The following is a 14,137-nucleotide window of genomic DNA, read 5'->3' on the forward strand; positions in this document are numbered from 1 at the left end:
AATGCTTTGTGAGTTTTCCATTAATATAACCATACAACTCCCATTATTATAATGTGACTTAAGTAATCTTAATTGTGACAACCAACCCTTTACACAAAATTAGGTAATACAACACTGGTATAATGCTTCACATTTTAAGAAGAAAATAATGTGTACCTGAAGCGGTTATCAGCTTTAAGAACATCCATTACATTTCCTGATGGTGGAGTCAACACCTTGTCAACAATAAACAGAGTGCCGTATCTTCCCTTTTTGTCATGTGCATCAATACAACTGTTTTCAATGCAAAGAGCCTATAAAAAATTACCAGGTCAAACTGTGCAACATTCACGATTAATAACACTTTAGATTGAACCAGACTATGCACTCTAAATAACTTACATAATCTGAACAAACAGTAGATTTATTTCAAAACAAGCCATTTTTCACCTCTGTAGAAATAAGCATTGTAAGTGAAATTAATTTCAAAGATCCTAACAAAGGTACTGGGGTTAAGGAGGGGGGGGGGATGGGGGGGGGGATTGCTAAAGTTGGAGTTTGCAAAATCTGGTGCAGCTCCGCATAGAAACTAATCAGCTGCTGATCAAGCCGAAGTTACAAGCCGATTGGCTATTCTGAACAACTGCACCAGATTCTGAATGCTCCAGTTTTAGTATGCATTCTCCACTGAATTCTTACCCCTTTTCTATTACTTTCTATTGCAGCAGAATCTTGACCGAGATTGGCTGAAACCCAACTTTAAGGTTTTTCTTGTGATTTTTGAGAATTACTTCATGATACAACCAGTTAGGCTTGGTTCACACTTATGCATTTTTAGTGCATTTTGCAGTTTTCAGAAACGCAATACAGTCCATTTAACATAGTTACCCATAGCATACATTCACCTCTAAGCGTTTTTCATCTGTTGCATTTTTTCCCACAGCAGATTGCATTTTGCATGTAATAGACTTCAATCGATCTGCACCAAAAACAATGTTGTGCTCTTGATGCAATTTAAATGTGTTTTGCATTTTGCATTTTTTTTTTCTTTCTCCATAACACATTGTATCGCTGCTTGTGAAAGTGATTGTAAAGTCTCATATAAAAAAAAGAAAATGACCAACATGTTATACTTACCTCCTCTGTGCAGTTGGTTTTGCACAAAGCAGCCCGGATCCTCCTCTTCTTGGGTCCCTCGTTACTGCTTCTGGCCCCTCCCTCCTACTGAGTGCCCCCACAGCAAGCCGCTTGCTATGGGGGCACCTGAGCGGAGCTGCAGCTCCGTGTGTCTATTCAGACATAGAGCTGCCGTTTGGCCTGCCCCCTCTCTCCTCTGATTGGCTTACTGACTTTGATTGACAGCCGCGGGAGCCAATGGCACCGCGCCTGTATCTCAGCCATTTAGGAGGGAGAGTAACTGCCGAGGGACTCGTTGACAACGCTGGATAAAGATGGGGCACAGGTAAGTATTAGGGGTGCTAGGGGGACTGCCACTCACAGAAGGCTTTTTATCCTAATGTATAGAATGCATTAAGATAAAAAAACCTTCCTGACTTTACAACTACTTTAAGGAATGCGCCAGAAAGCAAGCCACCGCTTCCTTAACAACCGATGAGTCATCAGCTGTCAGCGGGCTTCTCTGCTGACAGCTAAATGTAAAAGCAAAACTTGCCAGCAATAAAAAAAAATCTGCAAAAAAACAGCATGCCCCCCCCCCCCAATCCATACCAAGCCTTTGGGGTCTGGTATAGATTTTGAGGGGAACCCCATGCCAAAATTTTTTCAGCCCAAAAGGTCAGGAAAGGGAGGGGACTAGCAAGCACCCCTCCCCTCCTGAACCATTCCAGGCCACAAGCCCTCAATATGCTTGGGGCAGAGAGTACTGTGCCCCCCCCAAGGAACCTTTTCCCCATGTTGAGGACAAGGGCCTCTTCCCCACAACCCTGGCTGGTGGTTGTTGGGGTCTGCAGGCAGGGGGCTTATCAGTATCTGGAAGCCCCGTTAACAAGAGGGCTCGCATATCTTGGCCCTTCCCCTATGTGAATAAGTATGGGGTACATAGTACATTTTCACAAAAAAAGGGGAAAAAGTGAGTAAAGACACTACACAAGCTTTTGACAATTCCTTTATTAAAAAAATAAAAAAAACAATGTCCCCTGGTGTAAATCCACCATCAATTACGATGCCCGCCACACTGCCAGACCCAAAATAAGAAAAAAAGAAGCTCCACTGCCGCCAAAGGCTCCCGCTGTGTGCCTGCTCCACCGTCTGACAGTTTTAGCTAAGGGAGTGGGGCTACCTGGCGACATCACCTTGTGGCACCACCCCCTGTGATGTAATTGACCTGTGCATGCTAGCCCACTGGCATCACAGGGGGTGTGCCCCACCCCTTAGCTATTAAAGAACTGTCAGTGGGCTCAGTAGGCAAACAGCGGGAGCCTTCGGCACCAGCTGAGCTTTTTTTTCCTTTTTTTAGGGTCCGGCGGTGCTGCAGACATCGTGATTGACAATGGATCTACAATGGATCTACAATGGATCTATAATGGATCTACATCGGGGGACATCGTTTTTTTTATTTTTTATAAAAGACATGCCAAAAAGTTGTACAGTGTATTTACTCACTTTTTACAGTTTTTTTTGGTGAATAGGTAGGGGTACTCATTCACATGGGGGGTGGGATCTGGGGGCTCGCTTTCAAAAGGGGGTTTCCAAATTCTGAATCCCCCCTGCTCCAAAGAGCCCCCCATGTTGAGAGCATGTGGCCTGGCATGGATGCTCGCTCATCCTCTCACTTTCCTGACCTGCTATTCTGCATGCTTGAAAAAGTGTCTGGTATAGATTAGGGGGGGGGGGGGGGGGGCATTACATTTTTTTTATTTTGGCACAGGGTTCCCCTCAAAATCCATACCAGACCTAAAGGACCTGGTATGAATTGGAGTTGGGGATCACATGCCATTTTTTTTCCAATTCTTTTATTGCCACAATTCTTGTTTTTACATTCAGCAGTCAGCGGGAAAGCCGCTGACAGCTGATGACTCATCGGTTGTAAAGGATGCGGTGACCGGCCTCCTGGCTTATTCCTTAACAACCAGCTATACACAGTTTGTTTAAAGAGAAAACAAAAAATCGAAAAAGCATGAAAAACACATCAAAACGCAATAAAAATGTGTGTACAAAAACACAAAATGCACTGCAAAATGCACTGCAGAATGCATCAACCGTAAACTGCATAGATGTGAACTGAGCCTAAAACAGGTCAGGAATAGCTTGTTTTAAGCTCTTTTACTATTAAGAATACATAAGTACTTTATTGTCCAAAGCCTGGGCACAGGTGTACTTTAATAATTAGTAATGCAGAAATCAAAAAAACAGTCTCAATTGTGAAAGTTTTTGCCCTGTAGGGATGAGCTCCTGATTTGACCTGAAACCAGGTTTGGACCAAATGATGCCCGTATGTCCTTGTGGGGACACCAGTACAGCTACTATATATGACAGCTTCCTTCTTCCCCTGTCAATGTATGTTAAGGAAGCAGCAGGTGCTGGGAATGACATTACCCAGCCCCATTCATGTTCTGTTATCCATTTTGGGGGTCCCCAAAGGTCCCAATGCCATTTTTTAGAAAAGTAAAGTTGAGCCAGTCAAGTTCCTCCACCCCAAACTCGCTCATCTATATCTTTATGGACCTTGTTTGTGCACTGGTGTGTAGTCATGTTTGAACAGGAAGGGTCCATCCCCAAACTGTTACCACAAAGTTGGGAGCATGAAATTGTCCAAAATGTCTTGGTATGCTGACGCCTTAGGTGTTCCCTTCACTGGAACTAAGGGGCCAAGCCCAACCCCTGAAAAACAACCCCACACCATAATCCCCCCTCCACCAAATGATTTGGACCAGTGCACAAAGCAAGGTCCTTAAAGACATGAATGAGTGAGTTTGGGGTGGGGGAAGTGGACTGGCCTGATCTCAACCCAACAGAACATCTTTGGGATGAATTAGAGCAGAGACTGTGAGCCAGGCCTTCTTGTCCACATCAGTGTCTGACCTCACAAACGTGCTTTTGGAACAATGGTCAAATATTCCCATAGACAGACTCCTAAACCTTGTGGACAGCCTTCCCGAAAGAGCTGAAGCTGTTACAGCTGCAAAGGGTAGGCCAACTCAATATTGAACCCCACAGACTAAGACTGGGATGCCATTAAAGTTCCTGTGTGTGTAAAGACAGGCGTCCCAATACTTTTGGTAATATAATGTATATAAATTTGTGGAAATACCAAAAGAGACATCGATACAGCCGTAAAATCGGAAAATGGTCAATTATTTATGACATCTTGGCAGGTACTGATATTATTCTTTATAAATACAAGTAAGGGATCTCTTTCATGTTTTATTAGCAAAGAGGGTTGATGGAAATCAATAATTCTAAAAATGAAATACTTACATTTCGATATACAAATACTCTCAGTTTCTTCCCACCAACTGTTTCCAGAACTTGACCATGATAAAGATATTTGGAAGAAAGCTGATCTTTTATAATGTGATTCTGAAGTAAGGTGGTCACGTCTTTGTCAATGTTTGGTACTCCACCTATGTACAAAGGTTGTAGTGTTTATATTACGCACCAAAACTATATATAACTCTACACATTAGCTTACTTTCAAATTAATTTATACATATAACAGAAATGACAGTCTCTGCCGGTATTACAGTCTCTCACTAACCTGGATCACTTATACAAATGGCTTTGAGCCATTGATATCCAAGGCCTTAGTGTATGGTCAATACTCAACAAGTGAAAATACTCAGCAAGTACACAGTACACCTGACCTACTGATACTGCTAGTTATAACCAATGAAGAAATAAACAGTGGAACAAAAATACCTATTTCACTGATTAAACCTATAAAAACTTGAATATTTATGTCCTGTGGTAAGTCCCGGTCAGAAATATATTTCCATAACAGCAACAGCAAAATCTCCTTTTAAAGTTATTGATCTGAGCGGATATATTTGATAAGGAATCTTGGTTGTTAGCATTTAACATGGAACAAACTATTTAATGTAGTGTACTTTTTAAATTACCATACCAGAATTGTGCACCTGAATATTCGTTAAAAAAATTTCACATAGGTTGAAAAAAGACACTAGTCAATCTAGTTGAACCAGTTAAAAAAAATATATACACTATCCTATACTCACAGTTGATCTGGAGGAAGGCAATAAAAAATAAAGAAATAAATAAAATTTAAAAACAATAACACATTTCTGATCACTCATGAGGCAATCATATATTCCTTAGATCAACTATCCCTGACATTTTTACCTCTAAAAATGTTTATCCAGTTATATTTTGTGCATTTAGGGATGCATCCAGCTTTTTAAAAACAATCTACTGAGCTGGCCAGAACTACGTCTTGAAGGAGTCTATTCCACATCCTTTCCATATGTGAAGGCTAAATCCCTTTTCCTGCAGACGTAAACAGCACCCTTTGTCCTCTGTAATGACTCCAAAATGAATAACTCTACACTAATTTCACTATATGGACCCCTTATGCATGTATACATGTTGATCATATCCCCACTTAATCTCCTCTTCTCAAGAGAGAATACATTCCTCATAGCTGAACTCCTCCATGCCTCTTTTCGGATCAGTTGCCCTTCTCTGCACTTTCTCCCATTCTCTGATATCCTATTTGTGAACTGGTGCTACTTAGGTGAAGACATTGGAAGCTGAGATAAGAGTGCCTTTTTCATTTTTCTTCTAATTATATTTTACACTTTTTTTCTCTAACACAGGAAAGGGGCTGGGCTAAATAGTGGTACTTGCACAATGGTACAATATCCACTGTAAGAAGTCTTCTGATAGCATGTATGTTTACCAAAACTGCCTTCTTTATCTAACAGTTTAATTAACAAAGCTTTGATTTACACAATATAGTGATGCCATGTCAGGCTTCTGTGCAGATTTTTTTTTTTTTTTTTTTAAGTGGTAGCATATAATTCCCTGTGTCATTCCATGAACAATGTGTCTTTCTGCTTCATGAATATGCTGTTAGTGCTTAGGCTGTTGGCTGGATTAGCTTCCAAAGCCAGATTTATTTCTGAGCCCACACAAAGAGGACCTCTTTTGCAAAGTTTTTGAGAAGCTGAACAAAGGTGGTCAGGATAACAATCAATATTTTACAGCTGTTGAAATATTTAATGGCTTTTTTTTTCATATTTCAGGATGTTCTCCATATGGACTTTCATGATGAGAACAACAGATGCATCATCTTATACCAACTTGTAATGTGAGGTGTTTGAAAATCCTATTGTTTTCCAATGAAGGTGCCTCTCTGTACAAAGTGTTCTTATGACATAGATAGTTAACATCTTTTGGTTTAAAGTTAGATTTATTATGACTTTAAAATATTTTGCAAGTATAAGGGTCCATGCACACTAGGGGCAGAAAAGAATGGCAGAACCTCTGGCAGAAAAAGCAGCATAAAAATGCTCATAGTAGCTTGTGTTGTACAAGAGTTCAGGAGAGTTTGTGGGCATTTGCTTTTGTAAGTGTTTTTTTCAAAACATTCTCCTCTGCTAATTTTTCACTTTAATCAATGTACACTTGAAAAAGTTAAACATCAATGTACACTTGAAAAAGTTAAACATCAATGTACACTTGAAAATGTTAAACATCAATGTACACTTGAAAATGCTGAACGCTTCTAAATGCGGTTCAGGCGCATTTCTCTCTTGAGAAGAGGAGATTGAAGGGGGGATATGATCAACATGTATAAATACATAAGGGATCCATATAGTGAACTTGGTGTTGAGTTGTTCACTTTAAGATCAACACAGAGGACAAGGGGGCACTCTTTACATCTAGAGGAAAACAGATTTCCCCTCCAAATATGGAAAGGTTTCTTCACCATAAGAGCTGTGAAAATGTGGAATAGACTCCCTCCAGAGGTGGTTCTGGCTAGCTCACTAAATTGCTTTAAAAAAGGCCTGAATTCTTTCCTGGGTGTACATAATATAAGTGGGTACTAATATTATAGGTAAAGTTGATCCAGGGAATATCCGATTGCCTCTCGGGGGATCAGGAAGGAATTTTTTTCCACTGCTTTAGCAAATTGGATCATGCTTTGCTGGGGTTTATTCGCCTTCCTCTGGATCAACTGTGGGTATAGGTATTGTGTATATGTGATTGTATGGTAGGGTTTTCTTTACTGTTTTTTTTTTTTTTTATGGGTTGAGCCAGATGGACTTGTGTCTATTTTCAACCTGACTAACCATGTAACTATGAGCATTGAGCGTTTAGCATTTTTTCTGCCTGAAAACTCCTCTAAAAAACAAACTTGTCATGTTTTTTTTTTCTTACCTCTTCTCTTGAAATTTGCCTCTAAACACCCTAATGATCATGGACACGTAGAATAGCAATGAGCTGCTTCTACAGGCAGGAGAGAAAAACACAAAACTCCTGTAGAAGCAGTTTTTTTTCTAAAGCCCAGTGTGCATGGGCCCTAATAATAACAACAACTTAAAGTCTATGTGAATCCTAAATCTATTTTTCAGTATCGTTGTCATATTGTCTTACTGTATTTCTTTTTTGTGTTGCTTTTTGTGAATCCATTGCAAAGTTTCTTACACGAGTATCTTTCTAATAACATCACTTTCTGACAACACTGCAGACAATGCTAAACTATTGCCTTTCCAACTGGCAGCATTATCAGCCAGTTGTGTGTGCTCCTCCAGTTGGCTAATGAGCTGCCCATGTGATCTTACCCCATAGGCAGCCCAATGGCCAAGTGAAGCAGCAAACACAGTAGGTCAACAGTGCTGATGATAATTAAAAAGCAGTGGCTAAGTGGTGCCAATCTTCAACAGGAAGTGATGTTATTGGCAGGGTCTCCAGGTAGGAGACATTGCAACAGATTCACAAAACATTATTATAGACAACTGGATACAATGAAACATATTGCCAAAGATACTAACAATATATTTGGGGTTTGAATACATAGATGCTAATCTATTACGTTTATGTTGCCAACTCCAGGCAAATAAAAAATTATCCCTTGCAGTGAGGCTGTGCCTGTTTTGCAAGGGTTGATAGCTCTTTTTTTTTTTTTTAGAGGAGAGGAAAAACTCTTACGTGTACTTAATTTTGTGTGTTTACATGCAAACTTTTTGTACACTTAGGCCCCGTTCACATAGGGGCGATCCGACTCGGGGGGGGGCGACCTCGGAGCGGCTGCCACGGACTTCATAACATTGAAGTCTATGGCGGTCGCCTCTGGGTCGCCCCAAAGAAGCTCCGGACCCTTTTTCTAAGTCGGAGCAACTTGTGTCGCTCCTATTAGAACAGGTCCGCAGCTTCCCTATGGAAGGCGACCTACGGCGACCTGTGAGGCGACCAGGTCGCCTCACAGGTCGCCTTAGTGTGAATGGGGACTTAATGTTTTTTCGGCACCACTGCAGAATAAAAAAAAACAAACAGTGATGCATGGGAGTGTTGTAATACACTGTCAACATGCCTTATAGATGGTACTGTTATAGAATAGCATAATACCTTTGACACAAAAAAGCACACCACAGGTGTATGCTGTCCTTTGTTATTAAGAATGAACAGAGTGAATTTGGTGAAATTGATTTTTCTGTAAAAGTACTGATTTTGAGGAAGGGGAAATTTCCATTTTTGCTCAATAAGCTGCTTAGGAGAAATTGCTTGAAAAAAATATTTTGTTTTTGTGTTTTTATTTATTTGTGTATGGTCTGTTTTTCTTTGAAAAAACCTAAAGTGATAAAAATAACGAGAGGCTATTTTTTTGTTGCAAAAATTGGTTTGATATGAGCTTCTTTAGCTCCCAGAAGTCAATTATGATCAATAACACCCTTACAAATCTTAAAAATGTCACAAAAAAACTCAGTTTTGCTTGCCCATAATTATTTTAGGTTTGCTGTCATGTAAAGATAAATGAGGCCCAAAAAAGTTAAAACTGGCAGTGTGAATTCCAAACAGGACAGTTTGTTGGCGAGAACAAATTCCTATTACATTTTTACATTAGTTGAATTTATTATGTTTCTGATACATTTCTATAAATGCCATAACAAACTCTTTCATACAGATCAACTTGTAATTTATGTTCACTATCCCTTCAATCATTTCAGAAAGTATTCTAAGGCATTTGAGTAGTAACAGAAGAACACCCTAAGTATTCTGCTTATGGCAAAATGAATCTGTTTTAGACATCCCAATGTGAGGCACCTCAGAGGATACAGCTGTGGCCTACCATTCCTTTCCTTCACATTTTCTAATAAAGATCTATGACAAGTACTTGCATGTAGGAGCTTAGAACTAAAAAAAGCTAAAGTGATATCGTTTTTTTTCTGAAGAAAATGCAGAAAATTCTGTGTGCTTAGCTCACGAATCAAGTTTTTTAATTTGTAGTAAGTCTACAATGAAGCTAGTATTGGTAAACATTAACATTAGTAAAAAACGTAAGGCCCCATTCACACTGGGGCGATCCGACTTCCCGGGGCGACCACACAGGTCGCGGCACGCTGCTCGCACCGCGACCTTGGATCGGCCGGCACGGACTTCATAACATTGAAGTCAATGCAGGTCGCTCCAGGTCGCCCCAAAGAAGCTCCGGACCCTTTTTCTAAGTCGAAGCGACTTGTGTCCCTCCTATTAGAACGGGTCCACAGCTTCTCTATGCCAGGCGACCTACGGCGACCTGTCAGGCGACCAGGTCGCCTGACAGGTCGCCCCAGTGTGAACGGGGGCTAATAAGCACTTTTTTTTACTTTCATTTAAACAGGAGTTGCTATGCAAACTTATATGCATAATCAAAAATTGGTTTGCTGATAGGTCCTCATAATATATTATGCTAAAGGAAGGATGGAAAGGAAGGAGCTATGTATGAAAATAGGAAAGTTGGGGAGGGGAAATACCTGGAACAGAGGTAAAGAAAGAACAAGAAAAAGAGAATCATAGTGGAAAATAGAGAAGTATGGTCACCTACTATAAGTGTATGGAATGGATGTAAATCTGTGAGAATTTACAAATGTGTTACTAGATTTTCTAGTGGTACCTCTTTGTGTTCCTCAATAAATAATAGTAAATAATCACAACTAAACTTTAATTTATATCATTGTGGTACTCTGTAATCTAATTCATAAGCTATGGTTTACTACACTTTCCATATACTCATTGTTCTTTGCCAAGGTTTAATCATAGCTAATGCAAATGTCCATACAACTACATTTATCCTAAGGAACCTCCATCACATTACTTTAACACTCTCTGAAAATGTATGAAGTCCTTCTTGGAACATCGTGAATCAAAATCAAGCATTGTTGTTATACCCTTGCTAAATAGATTCATGCAAACTACATCAGATGGCATACTTGGAGGTGACATATAAAGATTTCAAAGCATTACTGTAGTTTTACCAAGCTTCATAGCCTTTGTTTTAACTACTTCTTCACTAATCTGAACTATAAAAGATAAAAAACAATAAGAAAAGGACAAACCTTTAAATGCACTGTTGTGTGGAGCTATTACTGTAACACGTTCATTAACTGCAAGGTGAGAACCCAATCCAGCTTGATTGAACAAATCAATAGCTATAGAGGCAACTGAATCTTTCCCAAGTTCGGATAAAGTTTTAGCTGTAAGTTTAAAAAAATTAAAAAGAAAAAAATACACTTATTAATACATTCATGCATAGATAAATAATCATAATCACTTGGAAGTAGACAACCACTATAACAATATTAACATTTACTTCTTGGGAAATGGTACATTAACCGCCTGAAGTACATTTACTGCGGCGGTCAGCCCCTCCTGGGCAAAGTGACGTGTATATATACGTCACTCGCGCGCGAGCCAATAGGGGGCTCCCACCCCCGCTCGTTCCCTGACATGTCTGCGCGTGTGACCAGCGGACCCGATGTCTGCCGGTCACTCGCGATCGTCCGCTGCAGAGGGAGAAAGGCAGGCGGCTGATGTAAACAAAGCCGCCTGTCATTCTCCCTGGTGTAACTGCAGAGATCATACGATCCTGCTATGTAGGATCGTATGTCTCTGTGGTTACATGAAAAGCCACACCCCTCTACAGTTAGAAGCACGCCCCCTAGGGACACATTTAACCCCTGCATCTCCAATAAAGTTAACCCCTTCCCTGCCAGTGTCATTTTTATAGTAACAATGCATATGTATAGCACTGATTACTGTAGTAATGTCACTGGTACCCCCAAAAGTGTAAAAAATGTCAGTCAAGAGTCCAATCTGTCCGCCGCAATGTCGCAGTCCCGCAAAAGAAAACGCAGATCGCCGCCATTACTCGTTAAAAAAAAAAAACAATAAAAATGACAAAAATCTTTCCCTTAGTTAGTAAAGGCAATAACTTTTGCGCAAACCAATCGCTTATTGCGATTTTTTTACCAAACATATGTAGCAGAAAACAAATTGGCCTAAAATGTTAAAAAATTTCGATTTTTACATTTTTTGGGGGGAATTTCATATAAAAAATGTGAAAAATATTGTTATTTTTTTCAAAATTGTTGCTCTTTTTATGTTTATAGCGCAAAAAGTAAAAATCGCACAGGTGATCAAATACCACCAAAAAAAAAGCCCTGTTTGTGGGAAAAAAAGGACGTCAATTTCATTTGGGTACAGCGTCACACGACCGCGCAATTGTCCGTAAAGTCACACAGTGCCGAATCGCAAAATACCCTCTGGTCTTTGAGCAGCCAAATCCTCTGGGGCTTAAGTGGGTAATAGTAATTACACTTATGAACACAGATGTGCCAAAGTACTGCATATTGCCTGGCTTACATTTATTCCCCAGTAAAGATAACTGAACTTTAAAAAAAATGAATTTAACTTCTATTGGGTCTGATTCATCCCTGCAGTTGTGAATATTTATTCAATTTCTGAATTTGCCATTAAAGAATTTTATAATGTGGAGAATACCACAAATATTTTGTTATTAAACTACCACATAAATATTAACATTTTTTTTAATACGAGCACACATTAAGAAAGTATTGTAATAGTTGTAGTTTGTTTTGGGTAAAAACATAATAGAGCTAAAGCTTAATTTTTTTTTAATTTTTTGACATTAATGAAGCAATTTTTGGGTAGTTTTGTATAGAATAGTTGAGAGTGTGGAAAAGACAATTTTACCCAACATTTTCACTGGAAAAAATCATATTATTGTAGTGTCATTCAAATACTGACACATAGCGGTTGATTTACTAAAGGCAAATACACTGTGCACTATGCTGCAAAACTTCCCTTTGCAAAGAATACTCAATCACATGCAAGGAAAATAAAAAACAGTGTTTTTGCTTGTACATGATCGGATGATAGAAACCAGCAGAGATTCCCCTCAGATATAGCGCAAATGCACTTAAAGTTCACTTTAAAGTTCCCAGTATATTTAGCGTTAGTCAATCCACCTCATAGGGGTTGATTTACTAAAATTGTAGATTTCAAAATCTGGTGCAGCTGTGCATGGTAGCCAATCAGCTTCTTTGTTTTTCTTGCACATGATTGGGTATTCTTTTCAAAGATAATTTTTCCTTTTGTATCACCTATTTCACTAAGATAAGTGGGCATTCACTTTAAAAAGCAAACATGCTTTACTATAGTAAATCATGATCAATAATTGGAAGAAATACATGAATTATAATTTTTTGCAAGTTGCATTATATAGACATACATTTTCATAGGAAACTGAACCTTGGAGGAAACAGAAAATGTAGATGCTACATTGAAAACACAGTGGCCTAATTCAGTTGTACTTCTCATTAAGTCAAAGTGGCCTTTTTAACTCATACTTATCCATAAGTTTGTGACAGAGGCCTGACATTCCCATTGCTGTTTCTAAATACTACCGTTGACAAAATATTTATCCCATGCCTTATTTTCTTTTTACTGCTCGAATGTACTATTTTAATAAATCATTCAGGAAAAAAATACATACCTGAATCTGGGATCAACAATTCATCAACAAAGTGAACGACTCCATTTGTAGCCAAAATGTCTTTTTTAGAGATGATAGCTTTTCCGTTGAGTGTGAGCTCATCACCATGGCAGCTAACTTCCACTGGAGTTCCCTCAACTGTTTCAATAGAAGATCCAGCAATGATTGCTTCTGAGCAATGGGCATTGTTCAGGAGGTGGTGATTCAACAGATCTGTAAACATATTTATAAGTCACTTGAAAGAAAGAATGTACATATCAAAGTCATTTTATACTCCACATAGCAGTGCAGCTTCAATCTAGCTTTAGTAGTGTTCTGACATTATATAAGTATAGTACTCAAGTGGCATGTAAAATATCTTATGAAGTTTACAAAGATTAATGGGATCATTACAAAAGGCTTACATTTCTAAATCAGATATTTTGTATTTGGCATGTAGAGTGTTGTTGTGAGTCAAAGAACAATAGTTTTCAGTGTCTCCTTTTGCTCAAACCTGTTGTCTCCAAACTGCAACCCCTGGGCCAGATGTGGCCCTTTGCTTGGTTTTATCTGTCCCTAGGGTTGCTATTTTATTCACTGACACAAATGAAGGGCACAGTTCCTCCCAATAACACCAACAAAGAGGCACAATTCATATGAATTACATCAACCATGGGGCACAATTCCTCTCAATGACACCAACAATGGGGCCCAATGACACCAATGATGGGGCGCAATTATTCCCAATGACAACAATGATTGGGAACAATTCCTCCTACTGACACCAATGATGGTGGATTGTTTACTCCCACTGATGCTGGGACATTTCGTACACTCGATGGCCACAGTCTGGCCCTCCTAAAGTCTGAAGGACAATAAACTGGCCCCTTGTTTAGAAAGTTTGGAGACCCCTTGCTCAAGCCGTTGTTTTAAATTTCTATCTTTCTCCTCTAAGCCCCCGTTCACACTAAGGCGACCTGTGAGGCGACCTGATCGCCTCACAGGTCACCGTAGGTCGCCTCCCATAGGGAAGCTGCGGACCCGTTCTAATAGGAGCGACACAAGTCGCTCCGACTTAGAAAAAGGGTCCGGAGCTTCTTTGGGGCGACCAGGAGGCGACCGCCATAGACTTCAATGTTATGAAGTCCGTGGCGGCCGCTCCGAGGTCGCGGCGTGCTGCTCGCACCGCGACCTCGGAGGTCGCGG

At 39.7% G+C, this 14,137-nt stretch overlaps 1 protein-coding gene across 1 annotated transcript in view; it reads right to left on the reverse strand.

The window, feature by feature from the left end:
• TGFBI (transforming growth factor beta induced) overlaps positions 1-14,137 on the reverse strand; it is a 117,650-nt gene that overhangs the window by 38,354 nt on the left and 65,159 nt on the right. Inside the window, exons 8-11 of the mRNA XM_082256512.1 lie at positions 12,953-13,165; positions 10,494-10,631; positions 4,417-4,562; positions 157-293 (exon numbers count right to left, since the gene is read on the reverse strand). Of these exons, the coding sequence (XP_082112638.1) occupies positions 157-293; positions 4,417-4,562; positions 10,494-10,631; positions 12,953-13,165 (634 nt within the window). The remainder of the gene's footprint in view (positions 1-156; positions 294-4,416; positions 4,563-10,493; positions 10,632-12,952; positions 13,166-14,137) is intronic.

This window comes from Pelophylax lessonae, assembly GCF_965119305.1.
Source record: "Pelophylax lessonae genome assembly, chromosome: 4".
In the NCBI taxonomy this organism is placed as follows: domain Eukaryota; kingdom Metazoa; phylum Chordata; class Amphibia; order Anura; family Ranidae; genus Pelophylax; species Pelophylax lessonae.